At 27.4% G+C, this 22743-nt stretch overlaps 1 protein-coding gene across 7 annotated transcripts in view; it reads right to left on the reverse strand.

Moving 5' to 3' along the window:
* The window catches only part of LOC100576528, a 107040-nt gene that overhangs the window by 21808 nt on the left and 62489 nt on the right, over nt 1–22743 (reverse strand). For all 7 annotated transcript variants that reach the window (XM_026441995.1, XM_026441991.1, XM_026441990.1 and 4 more), the window contains one exon: nt 2742–2952. In XM_026441995.1, the coding sequence (XP_026297780.1) occupies nt 2742–2952 (211 nt within the window). The remainder of the gene's footprint in view (nt 1–2741; nt 2953–22743) is intronic.

The following is a 22743-nucleotide window of genomic DNA, read 5'->3' on the forward strand; positions in this document are numbered from 1 at the left end:
AGATTGTCATAAAGGATGTTTCTTTCTTTCTTTTCATATATAAAATAATAAATGGATTAGAAAGAATATTGCAAGTTTTATTAATGATTAAAGCCTTTTAATGTGATTTATCATGGAGTCTGATAAAAAATATCATTAAACTATCAAAATTATCAATTGTCCAAAAAATGATGAGAATGAATTGATTAAGTTTCCTTTCCAATTTAATGGCAGAAAATCTTTTTTCTCTTTGATTTGTAATTAATTGAACTGAATATTGAATATTTGTTAAGAAATTTAAAAAAGAAACATAAGTAAGAGTTGAAAGATTTAACGTATAAATTTTATGTGAAAATCGTTTAGAGAAGAAGTGGTATCATTCTGGGTAAAAATATTTTTAATAAACATTATCGTCGTAAGTTTAAGACGCATTTGACAGATAATGGTATCTGAATCCACGTTTTATCGAGCAACCATTTCATTGCTTAATAAAATTTCATTGCGATGACACGAACCGTTTCTTGAGCGTTAATAATAATAATAATAAATATAAGAAATATAAATAATATCATTATACAAACAACGTAACCTTAGAACAAGGAGTCAAGATAATTGCAAAGTGCAAAGTTGCATCAAGATATATTTATATGTAAAATAAGTAAGAATGAAAACAATTAATTGTGCAGGAAAACTTTGAATCAAGCAAAGTAGAAAATGTAGTAGAAAGATGAAAATTTATAATTGAGGAGAGAAGAGAAGAAAGAAATAATAATTATTGAATAATAATTATTTTCATCAATTAGATGATAACTATAACCTTGCTTCACCTTGCAAGTGATGTAACCAACAATGAATATAACATATCCAGGATATAATCAGGGAGACAAGCGTGGTATGATTAGAGACAGTTTTCGAGCACAGATTGTACAAAGAATCTGATGAAGCTATTCATAAATAACTAACCAGTGATGATAACAAAAAAAAATCCAAAAACGTGTTTAATTAATATGTTTCCCAGATTTATTCAGAAGAAGAAGAACAACTCATGATCTAATTTTCACTACAATTTTCTTCTAATAAAATAGCAATTAAAGAGAGGTTAATTATATATTTAACAAGTCCTGACGTTATCTCAGATTCACTTACATATTTATAAACTTTATCTGTGCAGTACAAGTTAATTAAAATTTGATATATTCCTTTTTTTGAATTGAATTCCATACTCTTTGGAGGAAAGAAAATTAGTTGGCCAAATTGGAGGAAAGAGTGGAATTTAATGGGACACGTTCCTTTTTTTTTTCTTTTAATTTCGTTCCATTACATCTTCGTAGGAGTAAAAATTCAATATCAAAAATCAATATGTAGCTCGATGGTGGAACTGATATACTGGCCTTTTCTTTTTTATTGAGTGGGTGGGTAATAGAAATTGTTTATCTTCATGCTCGAAGATGATGTCTCGAGGAAATGGAGCACATTCTATTAGGAATATGTACACTGTTCAAATTTAGAATAAATATTCTTCTAATCGATGGACTTTTAGCAAACTTAAAGATTGTAAATATCAACATCTTTACATGATTTTCTTGCTTGAAAAACTTTATCAAAAGTTTCTTCATTTTATTTTTATAATTAAAACATTCTTTTTTGATATCATTTCCTCCAACCTTTAACTTTCTTTTGTAAATTTTTATAAAAATAGAAATTTTATAGTATCACTGTAACAATGTTATATTCAAATTTAATACTGTTTTAAGAATAAAATTTACATTGTTTTCTAAATATTCAATTCAGTTTTGATAAAATATACTTGCATATGTAATCTTGAATGTAGTTCAAAATATATATTAAACGTGACATTTTTTTTTTTCAAATTCGATTGAAATTTCATTTTAACAAAGAAAAAAAAGAAAGAGAAAATGTCACTAAACAAGACTTTTCACTTTTCATTATGTAACGAGTACAAACACGGAGAATTATCAAAAGATTCGCGATAAAAGGGGACGTCAAAAGAAATTCGCCGTTTCGTTATTAATTTTTCACGAAAAACGTTCATCTTCCGCGCAAAATAATTTAAAATTCTCCCATTCAATGTAACTGTTGTGGATCCCCAGGGTGCCATTAGTCACGGTACGCTAATAATCACGGCCGCGATTCGATCAAACGCGTTATTTGGTGCCCTGAAGCATGACTCTATAGCAGAAACTATACCAGCAGAGGATGATGGTAGAAGAAATTATGTAAGCGAAAAAAAATCCTCTTTCATAAGATACGCGATTTACATGTGCACACGTGTGTTACGTTTAACTATTCATACGTTATTTCTGAAGGATTTCTGAATCGATTTAGAGAATGATAAAATATTTTATCGAGAATCGATAAAAAATTATTATCTTGGAAGTTGTGAAAATTGAGTTACTTTCGAGTACTTTCGTTTGCAAAAGAGCATATTCTCAGGAATTTTATCAACGAAATTAAATATCGATCGATCATCAAAGAAAAAAAAAATGGAAGAATAGAAAATATCGTACGATGAAAATTGGAGACTTTTTGCTCGTCTAATGTTTGTTTCAAAATAAGTGGAATGAAACAATCAGGAATCCTTTAGTATGCAAATTACGATTCACGACTCGTAATAAAGAATATAATATTGGATATGCAAATTCTTGTCTGAAATTATCATTTAAATTAATTGAATGAGAGACTGCCAAGGGCAGACGAGACAACTTTTTCTAGGAAGTAAATAAGTAAAGGTAAATGCTTACCTGACCGAGCCTGAAGTGACCAAAAATGGCATCGGCGTTGGGCAAGGGCTCAATGGCGAACTGCTCACCGAGCTTCGAGTGCTGCTCAACACCGAGTGGGGACATTGCGGGGGGCCGACGTGCCCGCCAGAGGATGAGCTCCCTTTGCTCGAGGAACGACCCTTTAGACAAGGAATTTTCGACCAGCCGCTAACATTCTTCCCCGACAATCCTGCGAACAAATATTTGTTCGATTGATATGTTGATTCAAACTTTTACATTTCGATGAAAGGTTACTTAATAAAAGTGTCTTCTTATATTTCAGTTAAATACATTGTAATTTTATTTAAAATATCTTCACGTGTAATTGAATCAAATTGGAGAGTTTTATTATGTATTTTCGTTTCTGGAACTCTGGAAATAAGAGATATTTTTAATTCCAGGTGATTGACTCCAGTGAATATATTTGAAGTTTATCTGTCTCTATAGAAGAATTGTGAGATATAATTTTTGAAAAAAGTGTTTTAACTTAAATCTCGGAATATGCGAAACATAAATTTGTAAATTTGTACTAATGAAATATTACATTTCATTATTATTATTATTATTACATTTTAAGGGCAATGATTATTAAAATTAATTAATTTAAGTAACATTTTGAGCGTACAAGTTTTAAGCAAACAGATTTAATCAAATTTTCATTGATAATTAAATTTTTCGTATTTATCAATTAATCCAATTTCTCGAAATAATTTATTATTATTATTATTGGTAAACACCGTTCAAACATTCTCGATATCTTTAATAAAAACGAATTCTTCATACTCTTTCACTTATTCTCTCTCGAAATTATACCACACACACATACACACAATTATCAACACAAACCAATTTCTATTCTTTTAATACGATATATATACATCGATATCAGAAAAATCCTGTACTTCTTTCAACAATCCATTTTATTATTTAATTCCACTCTGAAAAAAAAAAAAAAAGAAATTAAAATTCGCCCCCCAAAAATTATTATTATTATTCCGAATACGTAAATCATGTTGGAGGTAAAAATGGAGGAAAAATCTCGCGTAAAACATCGAAAATGCAAATTTCGAATCCGCGTCACAAAGTATATAATCATCGCATACACGTTCTATTTGCACGCTCTGGATAATTTCCACCGGGTCCATAAATTATTCATAAAAAGTATATCGCGTTAATTTTACAATATCGCTCGTTAATAAAAAACCATTCGATTGCAAATCCTTTCCTTTCCTTTTTTTTTTTTTTTTTTTTTTGGACTTTCGACATTACGAAGAGAGTGGAGCACGCCACGTAACCTTGACCATAGAAGGTCGAAGGTTTCCGCCTGACGTGAAATACAAAATGGTGGGGCGGTGAACGATAGCTGCTCGCAGCGCCGCGAAAGCTGTACTTATCGCCAAACAAAGGCCAAACCTTTCCACTGTAATCCAAATGCGGAGGGATTCGAGCTTAAATCGCGGTTTGTCTCCTTCTTTTCGGCTTGGAAAAATTTGAATAATATTATTCGAATATAGAGCCCTAATAAATTATCCTAATTTTCATTAATTGTATTTCTTGGAATATTTTATTGAAATTGTTGTAATATTCTGTAAAATTTAATGAAGGTTGGGGAGAATTTTTATAAAATAAAATAAAATTATTGAATAAAAAAAATGTTCGAAAGAACTGATATTGAGAAAATTTTTTTATTTTGTATTGTTTTTCTATTATGTGTATAGATATTATTCCATTGAAAATTATATTCTTGAACAATCTTGACGTTACTTATGAGATCTAATTGTGTAAACGACCTACATATGAGATTTGAGAGAAAGAAAGAAAGAAAATCCGGCCAGGGAAGAAGATCGTGTTGGGTGGAAACTTGAAACAATAAACAAAAGTAAGACTCTGGGGAGCCATGATGAGAATCAGATCTAACATTCGAATTTATCTTACAAATGAAGAGCATTCGGTTACAAAATATTTACATACAGGATTTTTAAATTCGAAAATTCATTTTTAAAATTATTACATAATCAGTTTCATTTACTTAAAAATTTTACTTCTTCTTTTCAAATTTTCTCGAACGAGAAATCACTCTCCATCTTACATAATTTCCTATACAATCGAAATATATTTCTTCAAAATTTCAAGGAAACGTGTTAAACTTATTTTAACCTAAATTATTTTATTAGTGTTATTAATATGAACAGCTAAACGTTATTGTATATAAAATTATTAATATAAATTTCCAATCTATAACCATCACATTCTGTGTTATATAGAAAATCCATTCGAGTTGTGGCTGTTTTCGATCCTTGCTAAGAAGCGCAAAAAAAGGGAAGAAGAGAACGATGGACAATAAGTCGATATCGGTGCAACGATAAAGGTCGAGCAGATACGTTTAAACCTGCGTGTATTGAAAAACTGCTCGGCTGAAATTCTCGTTTCAGGATTTTCTCGATACAAACAAAAACCGAGGCGGATCGATCCGCCGTCGTTTTTCCTCGCTCAACCTCTCCTATATCTCAATAAGTTCGTTTTATTACGGAATTGGCAACTGCGATTGGATCTATCTCGGATCAGCCTCGGTTCAGTTGAATACTACAATGCTCGCTTATTATCGTCTTTCCACGGATCTTGTGAAATGAAACTTTAAACTCTTACTTTTTCGAGAGATTATTTGGAATAGATTTTTTTTTGAAATAGATATTTCGTATATTTGTGTTCAAATTTAGAATATTTAGTACAATTCTATTTTCATTTTCATTTTAACTAATATTCTTCTGCAATTTATTTCATTTTGGAAAATAGATTTCTTTTATTTCTTCCAATAATGTGGGATTTTGCAAATAAATTTTTCGTTTTAAATAACATTTATTTAGAGAAATGATATTGTAAATATTGCTTTCTGTAGAAAAATATTATATAATTGAAATAATTTAGAAACTTACAAATTTTATTTTGGATTAAAAATTTTAAATATAGGTATGAATAAATTGTTTTTACATATTTTTCATAAAACTTTTCGCTTTGAAAAATATTTTTTCGATCATATGAATAATCGATTGCGTGTAACAACAAATTTCGTTATTATAAATTATTCATACCTTTTCTGTTGCGCCGTTTATTTCACGTTATAAATACGTAATAAAACGATTTATAATATTCATTGTATGATATAATTATATTTTACACATTTCTAATAAAATTAAAATTTTGCAAATATAGAAAAACTGTTTCAAAATAATTTCTCTAACACTCTTAAGTTTGCAAGAGCCAATTCCATCGTAACACTTTATCTTTGTCTCGCTTCATCCAACTTGAAAAATAAGCTTCGTAACATTTTTATATATCGACTCTCGTGTTTATTTTAACTTTTATCCAAATTTTTTTGTATGATACAAATTTTCATAAAAATTCCAATAATAATAAAAACGATCATAATAAGTAATTATAAATAGATAAATAAAAGTTTTAGTAAGTAATTATCATATTATTGAATTAATCTTACATCTTATGATTATTATCCATCTATCGGTTTCAATTATTTTGTTTATTAACTCAATGATTATTCAACGATTGATTAATAGTTATCGAATGCTAAACTCGTGTTTTTAATTAATCAAATCATTAATCAAATCGTATTCTTTTGACGGATTTATATAGATGCATTATTAAGAAGAGTTCTCGTTCTTGATAAAAAGCGATCAATTTTTAACGTATTTATGTATTAAAAGCAAACCTGACCTTCTTTCGGTTTGTATTAATCGCTTTTTCTTCGCGTTTCCTTTCGCGGTTTATTCGCAATGAGATGAACGCTTGCCTTTTGCAACAAACCTCAGAAAGAAAAATTGTTAATCTGCATATAATATGTTAATGCTTACCATTGACGTAATTATGCAAATGAGAATAAAGATGAGGGGAATATAATATTTTGCGGGGTTAGAAATTTTTAAAATTCAAATTAGAAAACTTGAAGCCAGCAGGAGGAAAATGAGGAGGAAAATATATATAAGGGAAAAATTTTAGAAATTTTTACTTTTTTTTTTTTTTTTTAGTTTATATACGTTTCTAGAAGCTAAAAAACAAAAATTGAGATTTATTTGTCAAGTTTGCATTTTAAACAATTATTATTCCACCAATAAATTAACATTTTGTATATGATACATTTATCTATTTAATAAATAAATAAGATGTAATATTATAAAACATGTATACACTATCAAGTGTTTGGCTTTTCTAATTTTCAATCTATAATCTTTAAACAAATTGAAATGAAGCTAAAATAAAATAAATAACCAACAACAAATGATATAGAAAATTTAACTTTACATATAATCAAATTTTATATTAAAAATAAAAGTTTATATGCAATAGGTATTAATTAGTAAAAAAAAAGATTTATTTGTCAAGTTTTAGATGAAATGTATTTGCTTTGATTTCTAGAATCGATCCTTCAAAATTATTCTACCAATAAATTAATCTTGTATATGATATATTTATCTATTTAATAAATAAATAAGATGTAATATTATAAAACATGTATACACAAGTATTTTGCTTTTCTAGTTTTCAATCTATAATCTTCAAACAAGTTGAAATAAAGTTAAAGTAAAATAAATAACAACAAATGACATAGAAAATTTAACTTTACGTATAATCAAATTTTATATTAAAAGTAAAAATTTATATGCAATAGATACTAATTAAAAAAAGATAATAAACCCAATAATTTTTAATAATCATTAAATACAATTATACATCTCGTGATATATTAATCTTTCACAGGAATTCCTTCTTAAAAAATATCCAACTTTTAAAATTCTGTTGTTTTTTTAATCCTCTTCCTCAGATCTGATTCATACATGAATGACATAATGTCGTTAGCAGCAGTCTTTTTTCTATTTTTCCTTGTTTGTCAATTGAAAACAATAAAGGAATTGCGTGGCAAAAAGTTTTCAACTGGTCTTAAGCATGATTAATCATTTACGATCTGTAGAAAAAAAAAAAAAATTTAATGTTCAATTGTTTCTAACACGTTCAATTCTACGCAATTGAATTTTCATTCATGACGAACAACAGATGAATCACGAGGGAGGGATTTTACGAAAACGATTTATTGTTTGAAGATTGTCCACAAAAAAAAAAAAAAAAAAGAAAAAGAAAAAACTCCATCATTTTAAATTAGATCAAAGTGGTGTTGGCGTTGGTTTTTCTACCGGTTCAGGAAGGAGCTATAAACAGGCGCAAGCCTAATTTCAGCTTTGGAAACCGTTTGGAAACCTCCCACGTAGTTAAAAGTTAAAAGCATTGGCCTCCAAGGAGCGTAATGCCCTTTATAAAGAATACGGTTTGAAAGGATATTCAATTATTCCAATGTTTTTAATTTTACAACGTTTACTCCAGCCACTCCAAGGAATTTCATAAAATCATGGTAAGGTGAGATCTCTTCATAGCTTAAATTAGACTTGTTAAATTATAATCCTATTTATTAAAAACAAAAAAAATTGAAACGTAGCAATTTGTGATATTTTATGACATATTTTTAATTTTCATCAAGGTAGCTCATTCTTATGGATTTTAATTGTAATTAAATAGATTGTACTATTTTATAAAAAATCATTTTTTATTCAGCTTCTTCTTATCATTTCTTATCATAATACATGTGTAATTGTACAATGTCTCCAAAAAATATTATAATTTATGTTTAAATTGTACTATCCATTGTAAAACAATTAATAAAAATATTCTAGCAAATTATGGCAAAAATATTATGCTTCATGAAAATGAAACTATATATTCTATTAAATATAGAATAATATATAAGAAAAGAAGAATAATCTCTCATATTCGCTTGAAATAGCTTCATTGTATTATTATTTATTTTATCTTTTACAAAACAGTTTAAATCCAAGGAAATTCGTATCTTTAAAAACTTGAAAAAATCATATATTTGAATACATTGAATAAAAATCAAAATATTTTTCATAATAAAGAAATAAAAGAGAAGATAGATCATTGAAAGAAATGATTAAATAATCATACAATCGATTAGACAAATTATTATTTCATTAAATAATACAATCTATTCACAACGAATTTCACAATCTAATAATTTGCTTATAATACAAAACCATTTGCATATAATTATATTAAAAAAAACTAACTGCAAAAATATTACACGTGCCAGATTACGATTCAAGAAATTACAGATTCAGATATTAGAACAAATGATATTACTTGGCAAGATTTTCAAGCAAGACAAACAGACTTTTTAGTGATATATTTCCTCTAATTACACGTTAAGGAAATAATCTTGCTGCCAAAATATTGCAAAGTTATTTTAGTTTAAAAAAAGATTACTGATTGGTTATAAGTGTAGCAAACTCTATTTAATACGAATTCTTATTAAATTTAAGTTTACAAAAATATTTTTGTATGAAAAAGAAAATCTTGGATATTAAATTATTATTTAATTTATTACACGTAAAAATTACAGCAATTTATTGTTATTTTAAAATGACTCGATAAATTAAAATGAATAGAAAAATTAAACTGATTTTTTAAACAAGATTAAAAGATAAATTTAAACAAGATTTTTAAACAAGATAGAATAATTTTTTATGAAATACTTACGTTATTATAATGTTTCTTTAATATAAAGGTTATGAATAAATTATATTTCTGAGCTTACAAACAAGTTTCGTGAGAAATATCATGAATAAAAACAAATTTCTCGCCGACAATATTTCTTGCTTATCACAATCACAGCAATCCTATATTACAAAGTATGCAAATTAAATGTATAAATTTTAGTTTTTACAATCCGATCATATGTATACATGAAAAGTATTTATATTTATTATTTTTTCGAAAGAAATTTAATTATTTTGGATCTGATACTTACATCCTCACATTATTTCTTTAAAATTATTGATTAAAATCTTGCATTTGGAAGAATTTTAATATTTTATTCTACCATAATTAGAAGCTAAATTTCGAATAAAATCAATTTTATAAATTTCCTAAAAGATACCAAAAATTTAATATTAATTATAAAATCTATAACATATTAAAATATATTTACAATATATTGCACAATGTGTTTAAAACTTATTTCTGAGTGCAAAGAATTAATTGGAAAGAGAAACCAAATTTCTGTAATTTCTAAGGAATTAAATTTCAATTAGAATAAGTGCAGTAATAAAAAAAATTCCAATCTACACATCTAATCTTAATTCAGTTGATTTTGCAGTAATGTTGAAGCCAGATTATACCCGCAAAAAGATAATATCTCATGCAAATTAGTCAAAGAGCTTTATATATTAAACTTACAAATGTACGTCTAGTTTCATCTATCCGTATAATTATTTTATTTTCGATAGCAGATGGCGCTATCTGGCTTATTGTCACTCATTTCTAGGATCAGCTGTAGCTAACACCTGTAATTACAAACTTCACCTCGCCCAGGTGTTACACGACACTTCACAAACTGCGAGCACCAATTTCGTTTCTTACGACTACTAATTAATTTTAATTAGAGGAAATTAATTGACAGAATATAATCCTTTTTTAATTTTAACTTTTCTTTCTTTCAGTTGTTTAATTTGATTAAAATTTGTGTATTATTACAAGTTTATATTTTATCACAAAATACTTGATTTTGATTATTATTTCATAAATTGTATACTCATTAATAAATTTTACGTTATTTCAAAATCTTGAAATCAAGTAAGTAAGTTGAACAAGAATAAGATAAAATAAAATTCGAATTATTTTAATTGGTTAATTAAAATAATATTTAATTAAGATATTTTTTAAAATCCCATTTATTTATTTCAACAATCGAATAACTATGCCAATTGGCATACAAAAAATCAATTTTATCCATTGGCCAAACTAATTAATGTGAAATAATTATATCTTTGAAAATGTACATATATAATACACTTCACAAAGATCATAAGATACTTTCTATTTTTATTCATTGGCCAAGTTAATTAATGTGAAATAATTATATTTTTGAAAATGTATATATAATATACCCCAAAAAGAGAGCATGAAATATTTTCTAGAGATTTTTTAACAATCAATGACATTTAACATTTATTTATTTTAAAGCTTCATCAACTGAGGAGACATATTCAATATGCCAATTGGCATAGATATTAAAAACAACAACATTAACAAATTATCCACGATATCAATTAATATTCTTTTTGAAGTAATCATTTTCTAAAAAATGCTCAATAGAATATAATATTTAATGTTCATGGTCAATGAACATGATTAAAATTTGATTTAGATCTCTTTCATATAATCACATAATTCACATACAATGGATACATAGACTTATACAATAAATACACTTATAAATCTTCAATTTAAAATTTTTGTTTAAAAAATTAAGTTTTAAAAACAATTTACAATATCAATAATTTTTCATCTATTGAAAACAGATTAGACATCTTAATGTATATACTTTCACACTATATTTAACTCAAATTTATTGCATGGAAACAAAATTGTGTTAATAATTTTTCCTCTTCATCATGTAGAAAGGAAAGGTCAAATTTATTTGAATATTGGAATAAAGGATTGCAAATCAAGAAAAAAAAAAAAAAAGAAGAAAAGAAAAGACTATTTTGCGTATAATAAGCATATTACAGTAAATTGCTATTCCTTGTTTAATCGATACCGTTGTTTACAGTGGTTACTTCACTTCTGCTTAATATCAATACACAGTGCATCTAATCTATAGTCACAGTAACGTGTTATTTACATTTATATGAGACGTCCATCAAGAAACTCATAAAGAATAATCTTCGACAAAGAGGCAAGAAGAAGAATAAACGATAAAACGATATCTTAATTAGTCAATGATAGGATCCAGTTCAATAAACATTCATGAATCTAAATCTAATCTGTTGCAAAAGATTTGTTGTTTCGTGGAGAATTAATAATAATAATGATCTAACAAAGACTACTTTTTTTCTTGCTTCATGAAGGATTCAAATCTATTACTTGTCCAACGTTTGTCATATTTGTCATTAATCTCGAAAAATCAACTTTTTCTGTAACGATATAGAGAATAATATGGTTCCCAGAATCAATAAAAAATTTAAATTATAATAAATTTATTATTCGTGGGGAATATTCGATTCTTTTTTTTCGAATCTTTTCTGTCAATAAAACTTCGAACCCTGAATTCGCTTATTTGGGCAGCTGACTTTTTCCAAATATCAAAAAGTGTGATAAAGAATCGCGTGCAAAATTTCCATTCAGTGGAATTTAATTTATTCGAACCTGTCTTCCCAAGAATTGAAATTAGATTAGTGAAACTATCTTAAAATTATTTACAAAAAAAAAAAAGAAATTTATAAATTGTTGCATTATTCTTCTCTTCAATTTAAATTATATCACATCAAAGTCAAGAAAGAAATTCACTCCAAAAAAAATAAATTACTACTAAAAATAAATAAAAATAATAAAAATATTCATTTTCCGTTTATTTCGAAAATCCATTTCTCCGTATTTGCTTCCGTCATCCCTGCTCCTCTTCGAGGATCAAAGACCAAGGTGAGGCGCGGATTCGAACGAACGCGAGAGGGATGCTCGTAAGATCGAGGGCAACAAATGTCATGGACCCATGAAAGGGCGGTGCATGTCCCAGTTTCCTACTCCATCCCCGGAAACTCCATTTTCTTGCGCAGTTACCGTTCCACGATTTATTATTTCTAAGGGATTTTATCCGAGGCCGACCAATAGCATTTTAATTTTAAAACGCTCTCTCGCTTTTTCTTCCCCTTAAAAGGTAAATCGAATTGAAATTTTGATTTCAAGGGTTCGTTAACGAGCGAAACTTTAACAGTTTAAAGGTTAGGATTATAAAGGTTAGGTTATTTTAAACGAGAGATTTTAATCTCGTAAATAGATTAATGTCGTTGTGATATATATATAAAATACAATTATTTTTATACGATCCAAAAAACAAGCAGCTGTTTAACTTTTTTAAAATACACGGAGGAAGATCGATCTAAAAAATCTTTGTTTATTTATACAACAAAGCTTTCCTCGAGAAATATATCATCCCATTTATATCAACATCGATATTCCTATTATCTTATTTAAAAAAATTATTTTGGAATAAATCCAAATTTTTTCACGTTTAACTTTTTTTTATCGAGAATATTCTTGATTAATCGTTCGTCAAATTTGTCACCGTTAATTATCATTGATAATCGATAGACAGATGAAAAGCTCCATTTTTCACCTCTCTTGTCCTAATATTAGACCCGCGTTAATTTTACCCCGTCGACTTCGTCGCGTTACTTATGGAACAGGTTATGATCCATCGCCCAGTCATCGTCTCTGAAATATATATATATAGAAACGGAACAAAAGAGACTTCCCCCTCCCCGCCCTTCGAAATTAGAAACGTCAAACGTCATTTAGGGCGGCATTTCTGTACAGTTTCATTCCACTCCCGGATCGAATGTGTGTCAACGACAGTACGAAAGCACTGGATTAATCCGATCTTGACCCGGAACGCATGGGAAAAGACGAGAGAAACAAACGGAACGGAACGGAACGAAACGGAACGGAATAGAACGGAATGGAACGGGACGACGCTTGTGCTGCCGCTTTATTGATCAACGATTCTACAACACAAGGCGAGACGACTCGGTAGCGATGACGAGTGATTATCACGAGGATCGTATCACGAGTTGATTTGTTAATCCGTTTCTCGCCCTTTAACCTCTTCGTAAGGAAATGCCTCTTCGTTACGAGATACGCTGGTTCGAACGCTGCGCGCGAGCGTATACAAACGGCGCACCAACACCACAACCTTTGCATAATCGCGTGTTCCGCTCTGCTTCTGGTAATTGAGCCTCGCGCAAAAAAATGTTGACACGGAGCGCGGCCAAGCATAATTTTCCGGTAAATAACGCGCACCTGCGATTTAGGGGAATGGTTAAGGAAAAATATTTTTTCGCGGTTTAAACGGATTTGAAGATCTTAAATAGAGTATATATATATATATATATATTTAATGCGTGTTAATAAATATTGTAAAAGTAACAAATATTTATTCACATCGATAAGTATTTTTATCAAAATTTTAAAAAAGGAGATCTTTTAAAATTTCGATTTGAATTTTGTAAAATTTAACACATTTTGTATACGTCGTAAGAAGGTCTAATTAAAATACAGATATTGCCTCGTATCTTTAGACTTAATATATTATAAGCAAAAATTAGTAGAAATGCACTTGCTTCCTCGAAATCAATATTCACTTCACGAGTGAACGAATAAATATCGCTTCTCTGTAAGTCGGAGCAATCTGTTTGGTACTAGTATGAGTCATAATAAATCTTCGAGTCAATAAAATTTAATTGTATATTTACTTACATAATATATGAAACGATACGCGAATAGATTATAAAGTATCGTATGGTAAAAGATTACTACGGCGATTATATTCAATTAAAAATAATAGAATTTCATAAATGGATAAATACAAATATAGTATACATATGTAATAAAATGTATATTCGCATAAACGATTATAACTTTCCAACGTATATAACTCTTTGTCTCGTTGCTTTTAAATTTTTCAACTCTGGTACATGTTATTGTCCTTTTATTCCAAGGAAATTGCTAGAATAACAAGATGTGCTTTTTAACGCCTGCATCATCATGTATTACAGATATAGCGCCAGTGACTGACTTCAGCCGATGGCTATGTGCTGACAACAAGAGATTCTTTGGAACACGATGTTGTAATATTGGTAATGACAAAAATATTATATTCGAATTTTTATTAACGAATTAAAACTTAAGATATTTCCACGAGTGTGACGATAAAAAATATATACGATAAATAGACATTGTCGCATTGTAAATGAAACAACGATTATTATTAATTAATGGATCGTATGGATTTTTGGAGCGTCGATAAAAAAAAAATTTTTAAAAAGCCCAAAGCCCATTTTTAGCTCATACGTGAAAATAAATTGCTACGTATTTGCCTTCACCTACATACGAAATAACTGTAGGTGAATCTAACTGCTTTTCAAAGCTAGAGCCGGATTTATCAAGTTATCGTTTTAAACTTACCAAGGTCTTGTACTAAATGTATGTACTCGTTAAAATATAAATTTAGTTGCAGGCGTTTTCTATTTATACGATTATAATTATTATATGGTTTTTTCATAAGATTTATTTCATAAAAAAATTATCGATCGTTTTCTTCTCGTTTTTAATTTTTCTCAAAATCTCTTACAATTTTTTTTCTTCTTCGTTTTATTTAATATATATATTAAATTATATATTAATTATATGTAATATTCGATAATAATATAAATATATTTGTTTAGTAAAATCAAATGTACACCAGTTGTGTTCAAAGTTCTGTAGAAGAAATTTTAAGAAGTGAATCAACAGATTTACTAGTTTAAATTATATATTTATGGATTTATAAAAATTCATAGAATAAAACGTATAATATGCAAAAGTATAATATAATAAATAATAAATGAATAATTTTATTTTAAAGTTTAAAGGATGAATCAAATTTTCATTTTTATTTTCCACTTTATTTAATTGTGATTATGAAAATTACGAGATCTGCATAAACAGATTACGATTATTTAAATAACCTCTCTAGAAATTTTCACTATTTACAAAAGCGTGTCTGTTTGCGAGAATCATTCAGTTGGAACGCGAGTAACGCGAATAATTCATGATATAATAAAACAGGAAGTAGCAGATATCTAATGCGAAAATAAACCGAGGGCTGGAAATTTTGAAATAATCGATATTTATCGACAAAATATCATATTTTTCTTTTTATTTCTATTATATATTTATATATTTGTAAATATTCATAATATAATAATATTCCATCAAGTTATTATCAATATCAAGCGTAGTGAATTCTCTCGATTTTATAATGTAATATCGTTCTATCTTTTTTTTTTTATCGATAAAATGGGATTTTATTCGATTTTGAAAAAAATATCGTATTTTTTAGTTCTTCTCTGTACGCTGGAAACTAATCGAAGTTCCGATAAATAACACCAGAACAACCAGACAGATTGGAAACACAATCTGATCCAAACTTGCTTAGAATCCATTGTTGGCGTCTTCATATTATCAGAAACGTGTTCTGATTGTTTGAAAAATCGTAGAAATGAATGAAAATATGATATGTTTCTCTTTAAATTTTATTTTTTTTTTAAAAGAGAAACTATATATATTGATAAAATTGGAAGAAGTTAGATTGATGATTAACAGAAAATTACAAAAAAATATCACTAAAAATATTACTTTCTAAGTTAAACAATTATCAAACTAGGGAAGTTACCAAAAGTTACTGAGATAAACAATTATCAGAAAATTAAAAATGTTACCAGAAATTGTTACTAAAACTCTATAAACAAAACTAGAAACTTACCAAAAACATTATTAAAAGTAACTAGCTATAAAATTACCAAAAGTTACCGAATTAAACGATTATCAAGAAAGACAAAAATATTGTTAGAAATTACGAAAAAAACACTTCAAAGGAAGCTATAAAATTACCAAAAGTTATCGAATTAAACGATTATGAAGAAAGTCAAAAATATTGTTAGAAATTACGAAAAAAAACTCTTCAAAGGAAATTACTTTGAATACCACAAACGCCATACCATTTCACACATCCACATGTACATACATATTATTTTCCAAAAAATCTCTGAAAAAAGATCTCGACGTCGGATTTAATTCTCCGAAGAGAGCTCTTCGAAATTTTGTTTTGTTCTGTTTTTTTTTTTTTTTAAAGTGGTTGTCTGGAGAAGTCTCTTCAGACTCTTTACGCTTTCATAATTAGTCTGACGCATTTCAGACTCTGTTACCGAGGAAAGGATTTTGTCGATGCAGAACTTGTGCAATTAACCCGAGAGTCATTTTGAATATCCTTTCAAGTTTTAGTTTTTAGGAAGTGGTGTATATTTTCATCGGTACATTGCTCTCTGCGAAAGAACAACACAGAGATATCACCACGTGATATAATAATCTTACAGCAACGTGTAATGTTTTTTTTTTTTTTTTTATATATATACTGAAAGCAACAGAGAGTTGAGAACACGGCCTCTCAGCTAGGAAGCCTTTCTTTTTTTCTTTTTTTTTTTTTTACCAGATAACTCGTATCTCTCATCGTGAGAATTCGTGTTAATTAGAATTTTCGCTTAACAAGCTGGTTAACTTGCAAAAAAAAAATATACACTGGAAAGATGTGAAACAAAAGTTAGATAAACGTTGGAACAGGAGGTGACTGTCTCGATATAACGAGGCTACACACAGTGAGAAGTATTTGATCTTGTGAAACTTTCGTTTGGATCGTGTTATCTCGATTAATATAATTTGTCGTGAAAAATGTGTGAATCGATTTAATCGATCCTTTTGCATATATTAATTGATATCGTAATATTGAGAAAATATATAATCGATTTATTATTCCAGCTTTGAATTTGTTTAAAATTTGTGTAAATTTTCTAGATATTATCTATCTTGTTCAAATTCAAAATTTGGTCAAATTTGATCAATCCTTTACTGATATCGTTTTTTAATTATATTATATTTTTTATTGTAAAATATTTTTCTCTGAATAAAATTGTATTTGAATCTTCTTTAAATTTACAATATAAGTGAATTTATATTGATTTCTAAGTTCAAATATAAAAGAATGATTTGTTTTATTCTTATAAAATTTACCATATAAAGTAAATATATAAGCTTTTTAAATATTATCTTTCAGCACAATATTTAATATAAGCAAGGATAATATGAGTAAGAATATTTTATGCCTCATATGCATATAATTGTGTAAATAATTCTATTTTAAAAGTTGAATATTATATGTTTTAAATATTGAATCAAATAAAAGAAAATCAAATGATTTTACAATCTCATTTTTCATTGTACAAGTTAGCAAGTGTTCGATTATTTAATTTTCATTTTCCTTCCTCTTCATGCATTTTTATTATTGCATGTAGCAAAGGATGTGACATTATATTAAAACGTTCGCTATTATGGTATATCATATACGTACGATACTCCAGTTCCTCCTCAGGGACCAGTATCATATATGAAAGCAATTGTTTTTCAATTTTCGATTATATATACTATACATGCAAATTTTTTTTTATTCCATCAAGAATATAATAATATTTCCATACAGTAGATATAAAGAGTGGGTACATCTGGGAATTTGGTAAATTTTATTTCTGAAATATATCATTCTATATATAAAAAACAATTTTAGTTTTTTAGTTTTCATTTTCTTTATCTCAAGACATAACTAGATGTGACAAATGATCTACAGGAATGAAAATTTTATTCATAAACCCACAGATTATGTAAGTGTACAGTGTAGGTTTATCCTCTTAGCATTTATTTTAATAATAGGTTGAAGAATTGTAAAGAAAGCAAATAGAAAATTTTCATATATAAAAATGGTACAGGCTTGTTCATTATTTGCTCTATTTATACATGTTTAAATTACTGATAAATATATTTCTATGCAAATACATATCTTTCTTCTGATATTAATTTTATTTGTATGATATGAATATTACAAATAATTTAAATGAAACTTATGAGGAGAAGGAGCAGAGAGATTATATTATCTCATAGAAGATTCTTTTCAGCTTAATTTTTTCAGATAGTCAAACAAAAAATTATGAAAAAACTTTTACACAATGTTACAAATATACGTGAATAAAATTTACATAAAATAAAATTACTAATAATTACTAATACATATTTTTCTTCTGACATTAATTTTATTTATATGATATGAATATTACAAATAATTTAAATGAAACTTATGAGAAGAAGGAACAGTAAGATTACATTATCTCATAGAAGATTTTTTTCAGCTTAATTTTTTCAGATAGGCAAATAAAAAATTGTGAAAAAACTTTTACATAATGTTACAAATATACGTGAATAAAATTTACATAAAATAAAATTACTAATATTCTCTAAATTTCAAAACTATGCTATACAAAAACTGTAATCGTAACGAATGTTATAAAAATTGTTTGTGCAAGAATTTAATAACAAAATTAATTAAATACCAGAAGGTTCAAGGACCAAGAATATTATGCCAATATTTAACACTTTACCTGAGAACGGTGTCGTTAAGAGCACAATAAGACCTCTTCGTCTTCCATTCAACCCTTCATTATTTAAGTTTATGCAAGGATTTAATTAACAGTTACGCTACCAACCCTGCTCCCATATTTCTGTATAATTTAACGTTATAATAAGATTTCTTATCAACTCTTATAAAACAGATCTTGTTAATTGCTTTGTTAAGAATATTGCAGCCATAAATGCCAACAAATTTCTTCTGAGAATCTTTCTTCTAGTTCTATCCATTAAAAAAAAAAAATTCATTACAAATTGACAAAATAAACATGGAGAAAAATACAAGATCACAGAATTCAATACTATATCACATTTAATAGAATCAAAGTAGAATCCATCATTTTATCATTCATCAAAAAATTAAAAAAGGAACCTGGTTTACATTTTTATTTAAAATATTGTTGTTATTTAACAACTTGTTCGAAGATTAAAAAGAAAAACTAGTTTTTTCCCCACTTCCTCCAAGCAAAATAACCATTATCCAATTTACTAATCACGCTTCCTTGGGAGCAACGTATGCGTGCTGCACGCAAATCGACTCCTCGGCTATCTCAGAGGATCAGCTGGATCTTTAAAATTCAATTACCCTTGAACAGGAACCGGTGTAGGATAATGTGCGGATATTCAGTGTAGATGTTCGAACAAGAACTTATTCGCGATAATGCGATTGTAAACGTGACTTCTTGTTTTCCTTCAGATAAGAGAATTTTCGAGTTGTCGAATTGCTACTTTTGAAAATATCGAAAAGGGAGAATGGATTTTTGTGAAATGAAATACGAAAATAAAATATTCTTTTCTCCATAAATTTTTCTCTTTAACAAGATATTTTAGTTATATATTTTAATTCGTAAATATAAATTTTTAGAAATATATGATTCTAAAAATTTATGATGATTAAAATTTTCTTTTTTTTTATAATTTCAAATAATTATTCGATATTTCTCATAAGGCATTTATGTAAATTTAATTACAAAAAGCTGGTGAAAATACGGTTCATTAATAACAAAAGGGATCTACCCTTTATTTATAACACCAGAAATGCAGCTGTTTAGTGAAGCGTTCCCCTCTTGTTTAAATTTCTTATTTGTTGCATCATCGTTATTTTTAGAATTACGACTTTGTTATTCATTTTGAATTAATTTTATTCGTTTAAAAATTCTTGAAATATCAAATTTCAAGTTTTTGGTGATTTTTATTAAAATAATTATCAAAGAATCATCGTTAATATTATCATTATATCGAATCATTTAATCATTTAACGTTCGTATTATTATAAAATATATTCATTTGATCACTTAATTTTTATTAAACATATTATTAGAAATTATTGCAAATTATTTATTTTTAATCTAATCTTTTCCAAATGAGATTTAACAATTCAAAGAAATTATGTACATAGATTAAAAACATTTAACATCAAATTGTGTAATTTCAAATTTAAAGTAGAATGGAACTCCATTATCCTTGTTACTCTTTCAATTTCTATCCTTTTTATTTTAATTTATTTATTTTCTACAGAATAAAGAATAGTATTTAAAAAAAAATTCTAAGCAAGGATCGAAATGTCAAATAAACCTGAATATTTAAATTAAATTCCAGTGTAAAAAAACAAATAAGTAAACAAAACTTGTTTATTTTTTACTTTACCGAGCGAGCAAAAGGAAATCAATATTCAAATTAAAATACCAAAATAAATACTCAAAATAAAACGTTATTACTTTGATAAAAATTATAAGATTCCATATCCAGCTATCATTGAAGATTTCAAATTCAAATAAATAAGTAAACAAAACTTTTTTATTTTTTACTTTATCGAGCGAGCAAAAGGAAATCAATATTCAAATTAAAATACCAAAATAAATACTCAAAATAAAAAGTTATTACTTTGATAAAAATTATAAGATTCCATATCCAGCTATCATTGAAGATTTCAAATTCAAATAAATAAGTAAACAAAACTTTTTTATTTTTTACTTTATCGAGCGAGCAAAAGGAAATCAATATTCAAATTAAAATACCTTCCAAAATAAAAAGTTATTACTTTGATAAAAATTATGATTCCACAACTATCATTGAAAATTTCAAAACTTTTTTAATTCAGAATTTTATCTGATACTTTTTTTAATATCAATAATACTGAATTTTAGATCGATTCAAATGGACCACCCTGTATAAATATAATTTAAAAAATATATTTTACACAAATATATGATAAAATTAATTCATCATTAAAATACATTGATTCAATGCATACTTTCGATTCCAAACCTCGAATAATTTCAAAAATAATTTGATCATCCATTATTATATATAATTGTATATAAATTTGTATATATAATTTGTATATTGTTAATATAAATTTAAAATATATATTATAAAAATATAAATTTGTATATATATTATTGTATATTATTATATATAAATAAATAAATACATAAATAATTTAAGAAAGATCTGGAGAAAAATATGCAAGCAACGATTAATCAGAATTGGAAAAGCAAAATGGGTTGAATTCAACGTAACCAATCATTTTGCCGTGTTATTTCAATGATATCAGGAAACACCCGACCGCTAAAATTTGTATAAACACACAACCACCATCGACAATACTGCAATTTGGTTAACCTCCGCTCGACCGCCACTCGACCTCTGTCGACCATTCAAACCGTTCAATCGTAGGCGAAGATCGATGCACGAATTCTGGAGGAGGAACCGTGTGTGGCCAATTCTAGGCCACGTATCAATTTTTATTTACCAGGGGATCGTTCGCAATGTGATTAATATTCCTCTGCTAATTAATATTGGCAACTAATATTACTTTGTATAAAATTTAAATTTTCGATAATTTATGTGAAAAAGTGGCTTTCATAATTCTTCGAAATTTTTATACAAGAAATATTATATAAATAGGAAACGATGGCCAAGTATTCAAGTATACACTCGAATATTTCTAATATATTATATTACTTTATTTTAATAAATGAAAATAAATCGATCCATGCTCTTTTAAAATATCCTTGACTCGAATACAAACACTTGAAACAACACTTTGTGAATATAAAAATATTAAATTATAATATTAAATATTTTATTGAATATAAAAGCAAGAAGTATTAATTTTCAAGTTTGTGACGAAAATTTAATTTTACTTGCTTTACTAAAAAAAAGAACATGTAAGATTAATATAATATTATTTATAATTATTATAATTAATTTAATACAATAATTTATTTATTAATAATATATTTATAATTAATTTAATATAATTTCCATTCTTCAGATTCAATTTTTCTTTTTCAACATCATCGTCTCGCTTCGAAGGCATTCTTTTCTCTTTCTCCATCATATCTCCATCCTTGTTTCAGAGACGCGTGAAAAATGAAACGCGCCACGAAGTTCGAACTACTTCGATGGACACAAAAATTGTCTTCCAGCATCCCGAAACGAAGCGTGTCGAGAATTTCCTTCGATGCCTCATTGCAAGAGGGCGCACTCTCGAAAATGAGATTGCTGGGAAGGGAAAGGGGAGGAGATAGGCTCGCGAATTGGTACACGTCTCGGTCCTTTTCAGAATTCGCGGATAAAGCGTGCAGTCTCGGAAATTCGTGCGAGGAGGCGGCTCGTCTGAATCGGGAAAAAAAGGGGCGCAATCCACTTGGAAGGACGGAGAAATTGAGAGAGAGAGAGAGAGAGAGCTCGAATGGAGGGATGATTTTTTTAAATTCAGCTTAAAGAGGGGACGCCATATTTTTTGAAATATTAAAAATGTTGGAGCGATGTCTATCTGTGCGATTTTAAA

Source organism: Apis mellifera, linkage group LG7 (assembly GCF_003254395.2).
Source record: "Apis mellifera strain DH4 linkage group LG7, Amel_HAv3.1, whole genome shotgun sequence".
NCBI lineage: Eukaryota > Metazoa > Arthropoda > Insecta > Hymenoptera > Apidae > Apis > Apis mellifera.